This window comes from Mycteria americana, chromosome 1 (genome assembly GCF_035582795.1).
Source record: "Mycteria americana isolate JAX WOST 10 ecotype Jacksonville Zoo and Gardens chromosome 1, USCA_MyAme_1.0, whole genome shotgun sequence".
In the NCBI taxonomy this organism is placed as follows: Eukaryota; Metazoa; Chordata; class Aves; order Ciconiiformes; family Ciconiidae; genus Mycteria; species Mycteria americana.
Genome location: NC_134365.1, coordinates 130,148,565 through 130,171,138, shown reverse-complemented (window position 1 = coordinate 130,171,138; position 22,574 = coordinate 130,148,565). Strand labels below are relative to the sequence as shown.

General features: G+C 37.0%; 1 protein-coding gene across 8 annotated transcripts in view; it reads right to left on the bottom strand.

Annotated features, from left to right (window-relative positions):
* The window catches only part of DMD (dystrophin), a 1,157,417-nt gene that overhangs the window by 608,323 nt on the left and 526,520 nt on the right, over positions 1 to 22,574 (bottom strand). For all 8 annotated transcript variants that reach the window (XM_075520648.1, XM_075520634.1, XM_075520658.1 and 5 more), the window contains one exon: positions 4,168 to 4,318. In XM_075520648.1, the coding sequence (XP_075376763.1) occupies positions 4,168 to 4,318 (151 nt within the window). The remainder of the gene's footprint in view (positions 1 to 4,167; positions 4,319 to 22,574) is intronic.

The window sequence follows — 22,574 nt, the reverse complement described above, 5'->3', positions numbered from 1 at the left end:
TCTGCAGGCTTGGATAAGTACTCTAAAATGTAACTGCTGGACAATTCAATGTATGAACAATTTAAGAGAGATCTGTAATTTACAAGCAATTTCTATATCCACAGTATCCTCAGAGGCTGACTATAATTAATAAGGCCACCACCCAATAATTTCAAAATCTTACCGATCATTTAAGGTCCTCTGTGACCTTAAAAAAGAAACATACTAGCCTTGATATTTATGCCTGTAAATGAAAGTAAATACTTGAGAAATTAATAACTATATAATAGCAATATTTCTGAAATTATAGAAAATAAAGTCCAGTCCTTGCCTGTTTAATGGTATGTACCCATCACTGACCAGTCACAATAGATGAACATCATGAACACAAAGAAATCGTTTCAAAATTCAGACCCAGAACCTAATTATTTTTACTATTAAAAAACCTGCACCACCTAAAATAATAAAATAAAGTTAAACTTGCAACCCAAAAGTGGATACTAAATATAGACTGCTGAGCAATTCTTAATACTAGTGTAAGGAACAAACATTCTGGATGTTCTGTATTTTTTAAATAAGAATACTATTTTAAAATGCTCAGGTAATGATTCGGGAATGTAACTTGACAGTCTAGTTCTAAACTGTTGAAGAATTCCTCTTTTTGCAGCTGTCTTTTTAGCATTTATCTATGGCATACAAACACCCTCCCCCCGCGCATACCCCCCAATACTAATTCTTGTTTGCTTCTTTGCAGCATATTAACCTGGCATTAATTTCCAGTACAACCTGTACTTTTTTTTTTTTTGCATATGAAATGGAATGTAGATTGCGGTTGCAAGGCAGACCACACACACACAAAAAAGAAATAACAAATTTTAGATAGATGATTGCAAATGATATTCTAACATTCAACCATGGTAAGATCCAACCATAAAACACAGCACCTGAGCTATCTTGATGCTGGTATGGATGGTATTTCAGTTGGATGATAGCGTGCTATTTTGAGAACTCATGTTCCAGAAAGAGAAATAGGCACAGGAAATAAGAGTCAAGTTGTCTAGCTATTATATGAAAGCAGATTAGAAAACTGCGGCTTTAGTTTACCAAATGAGATCCGATAGGGAAAATGACTGCAGCCTATAAGAACAGAAGGGGATAAACATCAGGGAGTAGATAAAACTGAACTACAACTCACTCTTGCCACAAAAATAAATAGACTAAGTGCAAATGCAGGAAGCTGAAGAAGTTAAAGTCGCCAAGCATTAAGGAGTGAAGAGACAGAAAAACCTTTCAGTCAGAATAATGAGAGCAAAAAAAAAATCTTTAACTACTTTCAAGACAGAGTTCAATATGTTTCAAAGGGATTATATGATGTGCTATCTGTAAAACATCCTTTTAAATCCTGTGTCTCCTAATCATAAAAGAAGTCAATTACAATTTCTTAAGAACTGAAATGTGATATTTCTTTTCAACACCACAAGTTCGGCTCTCAAAAAGTCTTAGTGAAAAATTCACAATAAGACTATTTAAGTATTCATGACTTGAAACGAAACAATTCTATTATTAGGTTTCGTTCACATTATATATAATCATAAATGTTGTTCAATATCATGCCATTGTGCAGCAAAAAGGAACACAGGTCCCCTCCCCAAATATACCTAAAAGAATGTAATTACCTTTTAACCTATATTAACATAATCACCTAATCATACTGTTGACTGTTTCATTTTACATTAACATTTGACTCTATGTATTTACTGAATGTTAATGAACACATTAATCTTTACTTTTCCAAAGTAGTCCTATCTAGAAATAGTATTACACATCTGAATGTTTTGTATAATTTTTTCTAAAACAGTTCCTTGTTGAATACAAGACTATTCACTTGCTTGTGAAAGCATTTTCAAACAAATTCTGCTAATTCTGAATATGGTTCACTAAGCAGCATGATCTCATTAATAAAACAAGTTGCTAATCTAGTAAATCAAAATGCTCAGCTGTTTTAACTGTTTACCTAATGGAAATTCTAATGACCTCTTCTGTCAGCCTCACCGAAGCCTAATACTTTTCAAACAAGACCTAGCAAAATAAAGAATGAACCAATGAAGAGAATGGGAACAATGCAACTTCAGACTAAACATTCTTTCACAAATAAATGTTAACTAACATTGGGTCTGCATTCTTGAGGTTAGTTGGCATATTTTCACACTACGTGAATTTTCATTAGAAAGGTAGTTTCATCTGTTGTACTGAACTAAATGAAATGTTTGAGAGACAAATTCATGAGTTCCTGGGATTTCTAACACAAGTGAAAAAGGAAGAAAGAAAAAGCTTGATGGACTGCAAAAAGAAAATCTTGGTAGAAATCCATTCTGCAAACATATGTTCAAAATATTCTCATATACTGCATAAGAAAATAACAAATGGATAACAGATGAGGAGGAGGCTAGGTCAAAGGGAACTGTAAAACAGAAGCAGCCTTGTTCTACACTGAAATCTAAGCTTCTGCATAACAAGGCATTATCTCAGGGTCTTTCAATATGATGTTCAATTCAGTATGAACTGCTTTCTCAACGATGACAAGAAAATCATGTTTCTAATCTCTTGGGACCGTGAAATGTGCTACACACCCAGTGCATTCATAACATGTATGATACATCTTACCTTGGTCTGGGCACTCCCAAAAATCAACCTCTTCTCAGAGATAAAATATTGTTTTAGAAAAGGGTTAGAAAAAAGGAAACAAACACTTGTTCCATAGATCGTTTTTTTTTCTAAGTGCTCATTTGAAGCTGCTCAAGGATACCAGAATAGTGCTGAGAAGGGTGATGGAGCAGAGGCAAAGCAAAGAAGAAAGGGTAAGGCTTTGTGACGAACATGGTATTACTGTTCGTCACATAGATACTCATGTCTTATTTTAATATTTTATATGTTTTTTGAAGAAATGCTTAAAACTGTGGGAAAGAGAGAGAGACAAAATTTCACTGGAAATACACATGAGCTCTCCTACCTTTTACATACACAATAAAGAGCATCTTTAATTCCTTGATGACATTCTATTTTGTCAACCAGATCTTGGACTTCTTCAGTGTTCAAAGTGTTGATAGTAATTTGCAGAAAAATATTTACCTGCTATTTTAACTACTTCAGCTTAATGTATTACTTAACAGTTACATATTTTTTTTATACTTGCACCACATGTTTTGGTTTCCTTTTCAGTTCAGCAGTTTTGCAGTCAAGAAATAGCAGCCTAAATCTTAAAAAGGTGACTTTAAATATTAAAATTCAAAAGACATTATTTATTTTTTTAACTGTAGGCCAAAAAGTAGATTAGTGTTGCATTCAAAACAAAACTGTACCTTTAATATTAGATAGACCAAACTTCTTTCAACCTGAAATCCAGTAATTCAATCCAGTAATTCAAATGTACAAATGCCGATTAGTTCAACAGAATTTTTTTCTTATGCACAGGTAGCAATTTATAACATAAATCCAGAGTTTAGTCAAGCCATGTTGTTCAGCTGAACCTATCAACTTGCAAAACATCAGTTTAGAATTAATTCTTCATACCCATTACCATTTCAATCATACAAGAGGGAAATGAAATAAACTACCAAGAAACTACAGTTATTATTTTCCTTATGGTGCTCAAAGACCTTGCAAGATGAAAAGCATACAAATTGGAACTGGACACATAGGAACTAAGTGGCTATTCTGTCACACTGCATTTCACAAAAAGCATCCTCAAGGTTCTTTGATTAAAACATGAAACAGGCAAAATAAGCAATACTTGCAAGACATAGTTCATGGAATATCTCTTGTACAGCTCAATGGTTAATCACTTTTCTTCCACAAGATTTTAAAATTAAGTATGATACTTCTGCTGGTCATAAGTATCAAATGGAAATTAATGAGCACTTCAAATAAAGACCAAGCAAATATGTAACTATGGAAGTACCACAATATACCATGTTATCCTATATTTTACTTCTTTTAAAAATGTATTTTAAAACAAACTAGTGAAAATTCTTATTTAACAAGGACAACAGAAATATCTGACCAAAATTGCCGCTGGCCACTCAACACCTGAAATCCTCCTAAAATGAACTGCAAAACTATACAGAGTACCCAGACCTGCAAATTTCTAATCATTGGAGAAAAACAGGAAATGGGTTAATCAAATCATACCTGGAGAAACTGGTTGGTTTTTGCATGACCCACGTCTCCAGCCTCTATCTGTGCTCTCGACAACTTCTCTTCAGTTTCAGTTAGCCAATGATTAAAGCTCTTCATGTCACAATGAAAAAGCCGCCACTTTTCTAAAGATTTGTCAAACCGTCTGCAAGTGTAAAAGGAGATGAAATAACTATCTATTGATACTTTATTTATTGACTACAGAAAAAAAAAAAGAAAAAGACTAATGTTGGATGTCCAGTTAAATTTGGTGTGATCTTGATGGCATCATGTATTAGCATTTCTCAGAGTTATATCAAAAGGAAACATGGTAGTACTTCTGAACAGTGAAATTATCATTAAGCATATGTGTCACAAATCAGTGTCTTACCACTTTTTTAATCCTTTTCAATGTTTCACATGAATTCCATGGTCAAAACATGTTTTCAATTTACAGCTTTATTAACCCACACTAACTCGCATCATAGGTACAGTACCCACAGGCCCCAGTGTAACTGGGTATACCCCTCTGTCAATGTACTTAGATTCTAGCATGAAGAAAACACCTGTGCTGGTAAAAGGCTTTAACACACTTTAGTAATTTGCTGTAGCTACCAACACTGCAGACAGTCACTGCTGGCTAACATACTGGCTGTGTGTTGTGACTATACAATGATTTTTAGATCCCTTTTCAAAGGGAAAATAGCCTAAAAGATCTGTGATGCATCTGACGTACCATATCATAAGACAAAGGATGAAAAATCAGTAGACAGATTTTTAAATCCTTACTCCCCAACTTTAGTCCGATGATCCTATATGGATTAAAGGATTTTTTTTTTTTTAGAAATACAAATTGTAATATATGTAATACAGATGCAAAAGACTATTTTTTTAATTGCAATTGCTGTGGTGAGAGACTACGCCAAAGGATCCCAGGCATATACTACAATTCTGCTCCAGTCTTACTGAGAGAAACTAATTTTGTCTGCCTCTCCAATGGATACAAGTGTCCATTAATTATCATTGCAAAGAAAATGCAACTCTCTTCAAAGGAATTTCTACTCGTATTGTGTAAAGGGACCATTTATTAAACCCTTTTTTTCCCTATATATGTTTCATTTCGAGTATTTGATATAGTTATGCAAAAATAAAAATGTCTGAAATACAAGGATGATTAAAACAAAATTAAAGTATTAAAAAAGAGGGGTTTGTACAATAAGCAAGGATGAAAAGTATTACAACCACGTCTGCAATTCTACAGCCCACTACATAAAAGACTGTGTAAGTAATTCTGGCACTTTGGGAAGATCTAATCTGTTTTTGTCCAGAGTGACTGATTGATCTTCTGGTTCAAGATCTATTTGCCTTAGCCACTGCCAACTACTAAACAAATGAAATGAAGACAGAATTTGGGGTTTTCTTTTTTGCAGATAGAATCATAGAATCATTTAGGTTGGAAAAGACCTTTAAGATCATCAAGTCCTGCACTGCAAAGTCCACCACTAAACCATGTCCCTAAGCACCACATGTACACATCTTTTAAATACCTCCAGGCATGGCGACTCCACCACTTCCCTGGGCAGCCTCTTCCAATGCTTGATAACCCTTTCTGTGAAGAAATTTTTCCTAATATCCAATCTAAACCTCCCCTGGCGCAACTAGAGGCCATTTCCTCTTGTTCTATGGCTTGTTGCTTGGGAGAAGAGACCGACCCCCACCCTGCTACAGCCTCCTTTCAGGGAGTTGTAGAGAGCGATAAGGTCTCCCCTCAGCCTCCTTTTCTCCAGGCTAAACAACCCCAGTTCCCTCAGCTGCTCCTCATAAGACTTCTGCTCCAGACCCTTCACCAGCTTCGTTGCCCTTCTCTGGACACGCTCCAGCACCTCCATGTCTCTCTTGTAGTGAGGGGCCCAAAACTGAACACAGTATTTGAGGTGCGGCCTCACCAGTGCCGAGTACAGGGGCACGATCACTTCCCTAGCCCTGCTGGCCACACGATTTCTGATACAAGCCAGGATGCTGTTGGCTTTCTCAGCCACCTGGGCACGCTGCTGGCTCATATTCAGCTGGCTGTCGACCAACACCCCCAGGTCCTTCTCTGCCAGGCAGCTTTCCAGCCACTCTTCTGAAGCCTGGAGCGTTGCATGGGGTTGTTGTGACCCAAGTGCAGGACCCGGCACTTAGCGTTGTTGAACCTCATACAATTGGCCTCGGCCCATCGATCCAGTCTGTCCCGATCCCTCTGTAGAGCCTTCCTACCCTCAAGTAGATCAATGCTCCCACCCAACTTGGTGTCATCTGCAAACTTACTGAGGGTGTAATGGCCTATGTTTTAAGGAATTTGGTTATCCTATGTTTTGGATTGGTGTTGAAATGTGATCACTAATCAGAGATTAGCTAGAATGTTTTGTTAGCAGATCATCATTAAACATGCTAGTGTTGTTCAGTTTAATAATCTTCCTTTACGGGATTATAATAGGTTTTAGGGTGTACTTAAAGGACAAAAACAAAGATGCTCAATTATTTTTCTAGAAAGTAATCTGGTTCTGTATGGACAAACTATACGATTGTTTGAATGTTAAAGAGTTTCATTCACCAAAGAAATCATGTTACTATCAGGGAATACAGACCATCTCTTCCATTGCACTGATGATTTTTCATTTCTTAGAAGAAAATATAAGTTTTTCTTCTCTTCTCTTTGTTATATATTCCCACATTGGTTTTCACATTTTAAAATCTTTTAATACCATACAGTATGAATAACACTATATCCATTCATAACCATCTACAGAAGTATATATACTTTTCCCTAGACCTCCTTTTCTGGGAGACAAAGAAGATTTATTTTGCTGAACACACCCATACAAAGATGCAGTTTTCTTACTTCTAACATACTGCATATGGTAGTAACTTTTGATGAATAATACGCAAAATAGAGTTGGACCAGCAACCAGTGAAACAGAGACTTTGTACTTATTCTGTTACATTAACTATACGACAGGGAAAGTTTAAGGCATAGAAAAACCCCACAATTAGCAATTTATGAGAATGATTTTTTTTTAAAAAAGCATTTGATCACAGAAAGTAGTTGAGATAAAACTATTCCTTGTACTGTTCTACAAGTTTGGTCATAAGATGCTGAAGGAAAAATAATAATTATTTGATTAAAACTTTTAAAAACGCATTTTAAAATAACAGAGAAGACTTTTCAGAGTCTAAATTCTGCATAGAAGAGCAGTCCTCTAACTGTCTGTGAATCAACTCTTTTTGTTCCTCAAGCAGAACTTGATTCATGGGCCCTGAGGTTAATAGCTGCTAAACACCAGAACCTTTATTTGATTTAAAAGAGAACTTACTTCTTAGTCCTATGCAGTGCAAACATGCATTCCAAACCACTCTAATAAATGACAACGTGTTCAGTAAATTTCATTGGAAATGGACACAGACAAACTATCAGAATAGATCAGGTAATCTTTATTCTATCGATTTTAATATGGCTGCATGTCTGATAAAGCCACAGCAAAGACAGTGTCAGAACTCAGCACAGATTGACCAAATGATCAGTCATGCCATTAATAGTGATGACAGATAAAGATGGAGAAAGATGCAGCCTAGGACAAAACAATATGTCATAACATTCAGAATACAGAATCTTCCTAGGTAATACTAAAAAATATTTAAGAAAGAAAAAGACTTAAAGATCAAAAAGTAGTTTATGGAAGGAGTCCTCTAAGCCTTTATGGGCTGACAGCTTTCCACAGAAGCTGACATAAGTCTCTTTGCTCCCTATAAATTCAAGCTGTAGTAAGTTTTTAGTATACTGTGAAGCTGTTATTTAAATAGCATTTTCACAGATTTTATTTTGTAACCCAGTATCAACCACCTAAGAAATTGTTAGAAAAGACCAAATACAAAATAATCAGTGCACAAAACCTGTCTCTATTTAGGAATGAAAAATAGATACAGAGATTTATAGTAATTTCTACACAGTAGCACTTGGTGGAATATTGCTGTTCAGGCATCAAAACGAGTACTACAAAACATCTTTCAAGAATAAGCGCAGCTCATGTACTCAAAATATTTTTGTTGAATACATTAGGGAAAAGTATAATTTGAAAACACATTTTACAAAAAAAGTGTTATGGTAATCAAACACCTCCTACACTGCTATAACATCTTATGCCAGTGTAACTTTCTTCTATATTCTCTTCATACTCCATACAGTATAACCCTCTTGAGATGGCTAGGTATTTGTTTCCACCTTTGCCCTATCAGTTGCGTCCTCTGCGTTTTTCTCTCTTTATCAAGCAATGCCAACTGGAGACATCACAGTTGTCAAATCACTGGCTTGAATGTGGTCTACTTTTCATTGCTATTATGAAATCTGACCACGATCACAGTAAAAATCTTTTATATGTTTAAATTATGTGCAAAGAAATACATTTAGATTCCCAGTTAATGTTTATGACCACTGTTAGCTACAGATGAACACAGGAGTTCAAGATCTGCCATGTGTGTTGCATTTCTTAGCAATATTGTAAGCAAACAGATTATTGATCTAGTTAAAAATTGTAGTCACTCACCTAACTTATTAAAATGATTGCGATCATTTATCATGCTTACCATACTTTATTTTTCAAAATGATTCAAACCATAACTGAAAGGAACATTATAATATTTTTTTTTAACTACCTGACTCTGAATTACAAGGAAAAATCTCATTTTTCACTTTAAAAAATCACCTAGAAAATAAAAGTTAAAATCCATTTATTTTGGTCCAGTATGGTTTCTCATTTTGGACACTACATTAAAACAGCTTTCCTCCTGTTCCTCACAAAATGAAATTACTCTTCTCAGCATGAGGAATTTTATCAGCAGCTTAAATGCAAAAATTCAGTAGGGGTTGATATTAGTATCACTGAATTTGCATTCCAGCACTTGCAAATTGAATCTCCCACCACTCTCCATTCTTCCTCCCTTTGATTTGGGTAATAAGAGATGCAAGGAGAAGAAAAGAGAAAAGTTGCAGTGAGAAGAGGTGTATATTTAAAACTTACAAGTTTAAATACTAGTGCTTATTCCTCATGTCTTAAAAAAAACTGTTACTCTCTGTATAATAAGTATAAAACAATATTAAGCACCAGTAAAAAACAGAGGAAATTTATGGACAGGCAAATCCACTAAAATTCAATGCTCTTTCAGTGATTAACTGTACTTAAATACTGTTACAATGATAAAATAAAATGCAGTTGTTGCTGCAGTGGCAGGTGCATTCGAAATGGGGGGTGAAAGGGGACATCACCGTGCAGCTTCATGCTCACACTGTGTTATGGGACACCCCTCCTGGGTATACCTAAGTGAGAGCTTCCCCTGCTAAATCTGTGTATTACATCCTTTCACACACAGTACAACTTTAAATAGCTTTTTAAAAATTAAAAACAGAGGCTTTTGTTTGTTTGTTTGTTTGTTTTACCATTTGCAATCCTGTTACCAGGTGGCAAGTTCAAAACCCACAAAAGGAGAAGACTAATTAACTACAAACATTGAGCAGCTAAGTTGCTGAAGTCTTGGCACAGCAGAATGCAGATGGTAAAAATTTGTAAGTGAATTCATAAAAGAGCAATGCTCTGAGGACTATGAAAACTGAGAAAGACTATGGCTGCCACAGGAATCCCCAAGCACACAATTTGGAGGTTAGGAAAGTGTCATTACAGGCCTTGCGATCTGTATACTCTTACCTAAGGATCCATCCTTGTTTGCTGTCAGAGACAACTCATTGAGCTAAAAAAACCCAGTGTATCCATTCATCTGTATCTTCATCTACTTAATCCCTTTCGCTTTGACGGGCATAAGTGAAAATGGTGTGGATAGTAGATGACTGTCTGACATTTGGGTAGTATTTCCCCTTTGATGTGTCCTCCTCTCCTGTTTTTCTTAGCATATGCTTGATAAGAAGGTACAAGCGGGCACCCTGAAGCCAAACGCTAGGTTCTGTATGGACTCCAGACTAGAATGTATGACTTGTATACATTGCAAAGGGCGTAAGCATTGTACATGAGCTCTGACGCTTACTAATGTAGTCTTATTACTCTAACTTGAGTATGTTAGAGTTGACAAGTGAAAAACAACTGGCACACTGGCCTAATTTTTTTCTATATGCACTGACGCTCCACCAGCGAATGCGTTAAGCAATGGCTTGAGGGAGCGATTTCCTTTTTTCTCATTAGCACATAATGGATTTATTTTGCCTCTGGAAAGCAAGAAAGCAAAAAAGCAACCAAAGACAACTGCTGAGGTAATATGCAGCACAATTTACATTAAGCCATAAAAATATTGGTGCTTTCCTTCCTTCAAAGATTATCACTCTACTAAACCTTTGGACTTGACTTGCTATAAGCAAAATTTAATATTCCTTGGTAGTATTGTACATGATATTGCATGAAGATTTACAGATGCCGGTTTGGATATGCTGTCAGTGGAAACTCTATACAATGGGAATGAACTTGATGTTCCATGTCCAAGGCTGCCATTTTTAAGAAGACATGCAAAGGTGGAAGTAAAGACCTTTGAATAGAGGAAAGTCACAAACATGAGATGGGGTGCAAAAGGTTATTGGTTTGTTGTTGTAAACCAAATCTTAATTTTGTATCTGTTTCAATTAATTCCTTGATATTTTGATAACATTCCTTGATAAACTATGAAACCCACTTCTATGATACATTCTGCTTTAGCAAAACTTCAGTCAGTTGGCCCACATGAAAAAGAACACTATTAGTTATAAACTTTCCTGAAAGTCAGGATTTATGCCATGGAAATTATTATTGTTAGAGACATACACTCTTATTCATCATATTGGAAAAACATTCAGTAAACTTCATTTCTATACTGTTGCTAAACAATGTACTGTAGGATTATGCTAATATTAACCTACAAATTATGCAATTTTGTCAACTTGATTCAGCACAATTAGCACCTTGTAAAAATGCACAAAACATCAAAGTAGTATAAATAATTATGTATTAGTATGTGAGAGCATTAACTTTAATACTTAAGGCCATTCTTACAGATAATAAAACAAGAAAACTTGTTTTTGTCAAGCAACTTCTACAATTAAATTGCTTAAAGAAACAGCTAACCCATTTTCAGAGGTTTTGATGTTTTCATTTTATTTCACGGAATTCATGTCTTTTGAGTGCTTAATTTATATTTAATTCACATATCCTCTCTGCACTTGGACTAAAAGGGATGATCTCGTTTTAGACACTGCTACATCTAGATCTTGCTCCCAGGTTTTGCTGTAGGTCCATTCTAGAACAAGGCTCAGCTGTATATATTCTATTCACACCCATGCACCCTGCCTTTCACCCACAAAATAGCAAATGATCAGAAATAAAAAATAAACTGCAACCAAAATAACCATAACAATGCCATCCATCATTACAAAATGTAATTTATCTCTTCATCCCAGAAAGTAGGTTCTGCAGCATTACATATAAATTAAAAACATTATAAATTGCAATTACATTATAAACATTTGTATATCTTGAACTGTATCGATTGGATTATTGTTCTTGCCCAGTAGTCTGCAACTCAATTTCCCATCATATATTTACTGATATCATACCATTCAGTGTCAATCCCTGTGCCAAAGGCAATAACAATTAAATTGGCTATGAAAAAGCAAGATCATGTTAGTCATTGCTGGTTTTTAGACGCACAAATTCATTTTTATGAAGCATGAGTGACCAATAAACTTAATAACAATTTACAATTAATAATTATACAAAAACTCCATTTGGTTCTAATGGATGCCATGTGTCAACAGTGTAAAAAAACCCCACTCCATATAATTTATAAAACATACATTCTTCTTCTACACTAAATAAGTTTATTTACTATGCATATGAATTTGAACTTCAAAATTCCATCTTTTTTTTTTTCCTAAAAAGTTTTCCTTCATCAGAACAGAGATGAATGATATAGTTTAGAGAACTTTGTCTAGATACCTGGATTAAAAGCAGGTAACAAATTTTCCCTAGAGAAAGTAAGGAAGTACTTGATTAATTGTGACCTAGGTGAGAGAGTAGCATATTGCAACTCCCTTATACAAAATACATTATTAATGCAATTGGTAATAAAACTACAAATTTTGTAGCTTGCCAAAGTGAAGCTATCAAAAATTGCCATGATAAGAAAACCCCAAATCAAACATTTGACATGAAAAGAACAGTGGCTCAATTTTACAGGAATCCAAACTAGTATTTCTGCCTGCATGTAAAGGGTACACACACATTTCATCCTCACGATGGGTGACAGTGTATACTACACTTCTAGCCAGGATGCTCCAGCGCATGTTATTATTACCCACCCTACGGTAGCATACATCTGATAAAATGAAATATGAGTGAAAAATCGCATTCACTTCTGACTAACTGTCAGGGTGCTGTGGGTCCCCCCCCCAGGCTCTCCAGGCTCCTTCCCCCACCCCAGGGGGTCTGGCCTGCTTAAGGCCAGCTCTGACGTGGCACAGCAGCGTGACTTGTCATCTGGCTTTGGTGAGCCCAGCTACATGGTGACAAACGACTGTGAGAAACCTCATCTGGGGTTTCTGCCCAGGGCTTCAGAGCCATATTTAAGCTCAGGTCCTGACCTGGGCTACTCTGTAGATATGCCCATGGCACACCCTGCTCACTGCACCTGGCCCAGCTCCGCTCCCCACCTCCAGGCCTGGTGGGACCACTGGGAGAGGTCCCTGCCTGCAGTCCCCTACCCCAGCCTCGCTGCGCCCTGACACCCTCAAACATCCCTTCTGCACAGCTCCAGTGCCCTCTTCTACCACCAGAGCCTGAAGCCTCAAACGGCCTGTGTGATGCTGCTTAAACAACACACTGAGCAAAGATTTCCACTATCCTTCAAAATGCCAGTACCTGTGGCTACAGTACGTCGGCTGGAAGGTGGGGCAGCCAGCACAGAGGACACAGCCATGTTCTGGCAAGGGGTGTTAGCCTGCCTGGCCTGCCCAGCTGCACCTGCATCCCACAGACCAAGCGCCCATTAACTGCTGGAGTGCATTAGCCAGGCTCCTGGAGAGAGCCTCTTCCAGCTTGGTTTCATCTGAACTGAATCCATTGGACTTTTTGGTGTAAGACAGAGCACAGCAAGCAAGTGATCCCAACCCAAATTAAAATACTCGTGGACATAATTCTAAGTCAGTATCAGTGAAACCCAGCAGCACATTCTGGCTCCCAGGTTCTGCTGCAGTTCAGATCCATTCTGGGACAAGATAGTTTCTACAACATAGTTTCTACACCCTGAACACAGAAAGAGGTGCAAGACACAGAATTATAGAGAACTGACAAGTCATATCCAGTTGGGGGAAACCAGCTCTCACAAATTCCTCAAATTACCATCATAATTCATAAATAAAAAAATTCATTTAAGTGAATTCGTGACCCAGAGTATGTGTAATGCAATATTGGAGGTATATATTACAGGATGTCCTCTCAGTATTCCCCTGTAATTACTACGAAGTGCTTAAATCCTATGATTTCCAATGACAGAATTCTTAGTTCAATCTGTAATAACACGTTTTATCCTCCAAAATTGTCCTATTCAATTCTCTATTTCCACCGCCTATCTCAAAATCCCCCTACAATGGTGGCTTTAGAGAAGGAGGAATAACAGAAAACTGATGATACCAGTTAATGCTTGCTGTTGACTCCCTGAGCATGAAAGATGTTATTTATCCTGTTGCAGGTGCGGCAGATGCGTACAGAAATATATATGTACTGGCATAAGAAAATTAGACTTCCTTGTTTTGCTGAAAATCATAGTAATAACAGAGTACTTAGCATTAACTTCTTAAAACATTGATGCCTATATTTGCAGTAGGTATTTTTTACCTTTTAGAGTTTTTCAGTCAGCTAAAAGCCATTTTAATAAGTGATTGGGTTTTTTAAAAGTTTACAATAAAATTTCATTTAAAACACCTTTTTCTTTTCATTTGGAAAATTCATTTGAGATGAGAAACTTAGGTCCAAGTAACAGTTACTAGGTCTTACTGTAAGAGTAGCATATAGTAAACAGCTCTATTTTTCTGAAACTAAAATGTTGATGAATCTTACAGAAATTACAGGAATGGGAAAAGCAGAGAAAATTGTATTAATAGAGGAGAGTATGCATCATACTGCTAACGAGGAGAAAATATTTCTGAGCCATAAAGAGCCTGTTCAGATAAAATACTTCACAGTATCTTTTCCATGTTTAACAAAAATATCTTAAATAATTCTGATACCAGTTAGTACAACAGAAAAACAAACAAAAACCTCTACTATACACAGAAAGCCTATTTTTCAGTACCATTAAACCTTGATAAGTATTTTTAGAGTGGCGGCATTTGAAAACTTGCTTTTTACCTTTGACTACTGTGAATGATGATCTTCTGTAGTTAAAGAAAGTATTTGCAATATTCAGGATAAACAGGAAAAATACAATGCATTTTGTGGAAAAGTAGCTGAACGGTGAAGTTTACCATAACATTGGCAACTACTACTATCTAAAAGCTCAAAAAATGAAATGGGGTGGTTATGAAGGATTTTATATGTATGTATCTATACAAATATATATTCTCTATAAATATGTATGCTAATTATATGTATTCATTTACAAAAATATATGTTCAGAGTCTTGTGACTAGTCTTGTGAATAACAAAAGACCTTAGACACTGTCAATTATAACTTATCAAGCTAGAAGTTCTTACTTCATGAATAAATAACAAAAGCCATTTTGGCTAACACACGTGATGTACTGCTGGTAATATGGAGAATTTAAACAATGTACAGCTGCCTAGGGTAGGGTCAGTATCAGGAAGTTATTATCTATATTCTAAATAAAATGAAGTAGAGAAGAGGATGCTCAGCAACTTGATAACTCAGAGAAAATAGAAGAATAATTGCTTTCACTCTCCCTGTAAAATTATGAAGTTAGAGACTAAATATCTGAGCAAAGTGCCTACATGTTATTACAACCCTAATGAACATTTTCCTTGTCATTTATTTTCAAGTTAATGCAATATAGTCCTAGAAAAATAAGACCTTCTAGTGACAAACCCCATGTATTCTTTGGTGAACTGGAAATACATTTGCCCATAAACTCATTTCCTCTTTATGTTGTTGATTTGGAGCATGTTGACACTGATACATTTTCTGGAGTACATAATTGTGTAATTCAAAGTAACAAAGCAGTAAAAGATTTAATTTGTATACTTCAAGAGTGCTTTAGAAGCAAAATCCCTTCCCTTCAGTTTTTCCAGGATGGACTGTATGCATCTGTTTGGAAAGTGGAGTCTTAATGTGTGTGGTACATGAAACGCAGTAAAGAATCTCAAATGTATTTTCAGAGCAGCCTGCCAGCCCTACCATTTCTGGCAACAGACTACTGCTCTTAGGCATAATTATTGTTGTACTCTTTTGAGTGGCGATTTACCAGGTTTTCACACTCTGGCAACTGGGGTAGCCTGGATGTCCAAGAATCCCTGATGAATGGCTACAGTGTCTACATGGACCAAATATACTGCATATGGGCAGCATATGTTGCAGTGGCACCTTGACCCTAGGTTTCAGCTCTTCTAACTGAAAAACAGGCATGTAGACACACAGGGTCAAATTGAGAGGTAAGAAATAGTTACTCTTACTATCTCAGCCAACCTGACTATATGATTTGTAAGATTATAATCTGTCAGTTTATAATTTATTAACTTTATTAAATTATGATTTGGGAAATAAATTAATTCAAGCTTAGTTCCGCTCCCACCCTTTCCTTCTCACTTGTCCGCTGCAAAAAAGAACAGGAGAATTGTCAGAGTGTTGAAAGGTGGGACATGAAGTAGGGATATATAGACAGAGGTGCCAGCAGCATTTTCCCTGGAAACCCATACCATTAAGGGTTTATGGTATCCGTAATCAGAAAAGAGGACTTAAAAAAGAGGCACAAAATGCCATGTTTGACACTAAATGATCCAGAAATAGGACTTATGTTATCCAGCATTACATATATATACACTGTATTTCTCATTTAAATATATACGTTTGTTTGCTATTGTTATAATATATAAATATATATGAATACATACACAAACACATATATACTATACTACCCTATATATATTTCTAACATCCATCCACCAGATTAGAAAGCTTTGCAGCAAGATGGGATAAGAAACAACCTCAATGAGGAAAATAAAGTTACTGAGACTTTTTCAGATCACGAAGTTGCAAAAAGTTTTAACTCAGAAACAGCCTCTGTAAAGATTACCTCTATAGAAATTGGGATTGAGATCCATCTGATCAAATGGACCTCAACGTATCTCAGAAAGCCATCTGGTTATTTTAATCTTCCTTTATAGTCAATGTAGAGACCAGATAATATAAATAACTAAATTCAGATATAGACAGTATAGATATAGTGCTATGTACAGGTATACTGACACTGCAAAGGCATGCATATTCACTGATTCCCTTGATACTGAAAACACTTTCAATCTTAGCAATACCCAAAGCAAAGATTCACATTTCGTCCTGTTCTCTGAATGTGGTATAGAAAGGACAAAGTGAATTCTGTGCATCCAGTATTTTGTTTAGCCCAACAGTTTTTTGGTCAAAAGGAGACCAAAGCCATATGAAAGCAGAGAGTTGTGAACTTTAGTATGTTCAGCAGATACCACAGGAATTTGATAAATATTGATAAGTAACTTGTTTCTCCTTCAAATGCTTGCCCATGTGTGTACAGTCACCTGGTGCATGACTTAAAGTAAGACCACTCTCAAAACTGACAACTCCAGAGTGCTTTGGGGAATATAGTTTTCAACCTCCCACTTATGACAACATCATTCAGATCCTCTAGCATCCTAAGCACTCTTGATTAATAGACTCCTAAGCAGTGACTCTGACACTGAATGTACTAATTTCAGAAATCAGCTGTCTTTCAGTGCAGAGGAAGGGACTCCACTCACCATACTTGCTTGTACAGCACAATTTAGGAGTATTGTAACATGCTGCCTTTGGAAGTTAAAGAGGAATGCATGACATGATCTGAAAATCCAATATGCTGATGCAAAATTTGGAGACCAAAGACCATTTGCCCACAGACTAGCTGAGCACATTTCCAGGCAAGGAAAGATGTGTCTGGTTCTCACTGGTTGCTGAAGACAAATGGGCAGCCAGAAGGCTCAACTTGTTACCATTGAATAGAAATAACGATGGGTAGTGGAACTGGTTTTTATACACTTAGACCATGCTTGTGCTGTCTAAAGCCATGCCAGGGTGCAAATAAGGGTGGAGTCCGCGATGCAAGTACATGCTACCACTTGATCCAACTCAGTTAGGAAAGTTTATAATGACTGGATGGAATAGCTTCTAGAAAACCACTATCAGTTCTGGAGGTAGCTCTCAGAAGCATAAACTGTGGCTGTCCAATACAGGTCTAGTAAAGAATCCCATTCACATCATACTTCTATCTGTCCATCATTGATCTCAAGGAATAAAATAGGTGTGAAGCTAGCTCAAAATATGCAAGCAAGCTATTCATTAAAAAAATTGTTGCTGAGGTGACGCTAGAGGCCAGCTCTGTACAATGTAAGATGGTCAGCTACTGCTGCAAAGGCCTTCATGAATCTTTCTGGGCAGTGAAGAGTCCACATTGCACATCGTATTCTTCAACCACCAGGGGAAAAAAGCAGAATATAATTGAAACAGACTCTAGGGTTACGCAGATTAAGACTGTAACAGGTAAGTTTAATGCAGTTTCTGTCTTCCGTTATCTCCTACCCGAAACAACATTTTTCTTTTTTTTTTTTTTAGAACATAGAAGCTAGTCTATGATCTTTCATATAGTCTATATGTCGGTCCCGCTGAACAGTGAGAATTAGTCACAAAAGAAAAGATCTGAAATGGAACTTAAAAATAAGCTTCATTTAAAACTGACTGGTTCAGTTTAACAATATTTATTCACTCACAGTAAAGAAAATAATTAGTAGAATATATGTGTATTTAGATTAGCAGTGTTTAAATTAGTCATAACAATATTATAAGTTTGTTTACTGGTTCATTTAAAGTTTGCATCGAGACATTAGAACGCTGTTTAATAATATAATGAATATGTTCCATTTTCCTCTGATTTGAGTACAATAACTTTTACGTTCTTGTACAACAACATGCAATTATGATCCTAAAGAACTATAGCAAGATCCCAGGCATAAGAAATTATGAAGAAGAGGAAAAGATGAGATTTCCAAGCAGTTACAATTAATTTCTAGTTATTAAGTGTCCCAGCTGGAGATATTTTTAGTTAATACTTGTTAATTGAACTGTCAGGTATATTAAAACAAACTTGATAAAAATGTCCATACTTTGCCATTGCTACTGTGACCTAACTATTTAATAAAGCTTATTTTACTTCTTTGTAGATAAACTAACCAAAGAAAAGTGGTGCATGAAGCTATGCAGAATATTTGTAGTGCATATTTCACTAAATGAAGTTTTCATAACTCATATTTTGATGTTTTAGAGAGACCCACTTTGGTATGAAAATTCACAACTATAAATCTTTTCAGTATTATATCATAGCAGAAAGCTTATGGTGGTTTATTAACATAAAGAGCTGGGCAGCATGATGGAGCTGCCCATCTTTTAAACATGCAAACTTGGTCATCTTAGTTGGCACATACTGAGTTTGGAGGTGCATCTACAGCGATAAGGGTCTTTATCGCCCCCTCTGTGGCATACAAAACCATTAATCAGGCACTATGAGAGATTAAGCCCAGGAATATTTTTGGAATGATGTACTTTTGGCCTATTTCTTTCTGCAGCTGCAGCCCCTGGGAGCTATAGCTTTTTTTGTGTCATAGAAAAACCTTGAGAACTCTTTCTAGGAAAATTGTCCAGGATCCACAACAAGAATTTTAAATGTTATGGGACACAGGCTTATGTTGAATTTAAAGTAGATCTTTTAATTTGCCCATAAAATCAAGGAGTTTGGAATTTGGAAATAAATCTTCCAAGAAAGTCTGCACTTTTCCTCAAAACACAATAATAAGATAGCTTGGACTGTGGCAACGTTCACTGTTTCTTTAAATTTACAGAAAAGAAAATCTAAGGAGGAAAGAATACTGAGGAAGGCTGTGAGCAACACACAGGGGAACAAGTGGTAATGTTTCTGCCGGAATAATATAAATTTCTCTATTTCAATACTGATCCTCTTTGTTAGAAGGAAGTATGTCTTCTATGATTATTAATATTTAGCACAATGAACAACTCAGCTTTCACAGGAAAAAAATGAGATGCTCTTAAGAGCAATAAAGTACAACTAAAAAGTGTGGATTTACAACAGGGACTAAAGAGGCTTTAATTCCCCTGCCCTTATTAATCATATTTCCCACTTTACCTTGCGGCTGGCATCTCAAGGACTTCCAGCCTAGCAACACAATTTTTCTCCAGCTCTTCAGATCTGCTTGCCAGATACATGAGTTAGAGAGAAATGGCAGCCTAGGCAGCAGCCAGAAAGAAATGGCAGTGTCTCTTTGAAAGACAACCTGACATCCCAATCCCATTCATGGCACATGACCTACCAGTAGCTGCAAGACAATCGTTACTGTTTTTAACACTGCTTGGACAACCAACCGATAATTTCAATATATCATTATATTTTGCTTAGAGTTTGCAGAACTGTGGTTCTATGGTACAAACTTACTTATCAGTAGAAAACAGCACTGAAATAGTTTTTCACAAAAAGATCTTGAGATTCCCCCTGCTTTGTCTGCAGCGCTAAAGTAAGTCTTGAAAATCCCCTTTTGCTCACCAGAGTAACCAGCTAACTGCAGTGGAAGCTCCTGCAATTGGTTCTCCACAGATACTTTATTCCCCTTCCTTCTGTAACTAGGATACACAAAGCTATAGTCCCCCGAGGATAAAGTAGTGACAGCAAAATAGCTCTTTAAGCTACAGCAACTTCCCCTTTCGGGGAGAGGGGAGGGCTGTACAGTTCCATTTACAAGATGACAGTCAGCTTGATTTTTCCAAAAAGAAAACCCTTAAAGAGGTTTAAAAAAGGCTCCCGGTCTCCTGCCAATTCCTGGGGATCAATACAGCGTTCTCCCATTCAAATAATCTCTCCCAGGTAGCTATGGGAAAAGACACAGTAAGTTGTTTAACTCGGGAAGAACAGTTCTTTTTGATCAAGCTGTAGTAAGCTACATTTTTAGTTCTCTGGGCCCTGATTATTTCTGGTTCGGTCCCAGGTAAATCTAGTGATTGTCATAGGCACATTCCAGCCTCAGCAAAGAACCGTACTCATCCTAATGGGGCTTCTGCAGTAAAGCATCTGTACAGAATGGACTGAAATTATGATGAAAGTGGTGCATAACTGCAGAAGAAAGAAATAGCTGACTATGCACATCACACTATGTAAACACAGATAAAAATACTGCAGTCACCCCAAGATCTTCCTTATATTTCTTAGAGAAATCCTACTTTCATTGTTCCTTTAACAATAGAAGGTCAAATAAGTAAACTGAGATTTTAAGAAAATGGTGTTTAAAATTCCAAAATTATGGCTATACCTACTTAAAAAAGTAGAGCAAGTGTTTAGCTTGCTTGAAGTTAGGCACGAAGAAAAGGTGCTGCTCATTTGTAGACACATACATACAAAACACAGGGAGGGAGATGAAAGGCAGAAGGAATCCTACTGTTTTCTTTGCTAGCCAGGAAAAGGCTCAATAAAACAAGCTGTAGAAGAATAAAACAATCTTTCTTATTTTTGGACATTACCCTCAGGGAAAAGCTTTGACATAGCAGCAAAGCCTACTTACCTATGCTTTGCTTCCCTTACATGGCAAACAACTCAAGGCTCCGCTTCAGGGGGTTTTACTAGATGGAATTACATCATTGTATTACATGGTTCTGTAATTAATTTATTCTACTTACTATAAATACGTCTCAGTAGAAAACTGGATGACAGAAGGAGCTGCATATTAGTAGAAATCATACACAACATACCATTTATATTACTTACAATATTAAGAGTATTAAAATGAGAATCCCTAAAATCATATTTAATCCTAATTGTTAGATTCTTCATTGTCACAAGCAAAATCTTCTTAACATCTTCCATGTGACTTTGAATCATTTTTTGGTATCTTCTTTTTTAATAGCAATTTCATTCAAGAGCCATCTCCATAAAATAGTTTAGCTACGTATGTGCAGTATACATATGTACACTTGACTGTATACATATAAAGGCTTTATTTCAATTTTCAGTCTTTGCCTGGTATATTCCGATGACTTCAGTGCATAATTTACATTTCAAAACATCCTTCAAATACAAAAATGATGACTAGAAAAAATGTTTAAATTCAAGGATTATCACACCACTGTCACCAAGATTCCTTGTGCTTTTTACCGCTAAGTGGCAAAACCAGTGATGCAGTAAGAGCCCAGGACTAAAATTCAGACTTCCCATTCAGAATCTGTGTGTCACTCTGGATTAGTAACCTACCTTTTTTTGACTCAAATGGTACTAACATAAAACCTAACTGCAAAAGATTTGCACAGATGGAGTGCAAAATTAAATCTGTTTACCACTGTCAAGGCTGAGGTGGCTGTGTGCTGGGTCCCGTCCAGGGTGGACATATGCTGCGCAGCCTTCCACCTTTGCTAGTCACACAGAAATAGCCCATCTGCAGTAGCTCCACTATTCGTCAGGCGGTCGGCTAGACCAGGGGTTATGTAACTGGGCAACGCATGAAGATTTGGGAAAGCTGTAAAAATTAAACCAAATCTAGTAAAGCTTTCCAAATCCACTTGTCTAGTGATGGTCTTCAATGCTTTAGGCCGCAGTCAGGCTGCGTCCTTCTCCCTTCATTAGTCACCAGGCTTAGGGAGAAGCAGCACGAATACTCACAGGCCTCTTCTTTCAAACACTCACAAAAAAAATGGTAAAACAAAGTTCCCAAGGCGACAGCTGAGCTGGAACCACTGACACCTGCAGAGTGCCAGGGCACTGCAGGTATCAACCAGCTTTACGGGCCCTGACCAGCCCCACTGGGACCCACACCTCTGCCCATGACCCCAGGAGCCCCATTCCATCTCAGGCCTGGGCCTGAGCTACGGCATATGGGCCTTGGACCTACGCTGTAGGTAGCTTGTCTGCTGGAAGGACCCCTTGTCTCCACTCCTGTTGTTGGCCTCATCTCCTGGATCAACTTCAGACCCATGTTGTAGCCTTGTTTCCAGTCCTGTCTCTGGCCTTGTCTCCCCTGGCTCCTGACTAGGCCCCCTGCGTGGCCCCTGGTCCTGGTTCATCACCTTTTGCCTCAGCTGGGACTATCCATGGACCCCGTTACCTGTACCCGCCTCTGCCCACTCAGGTC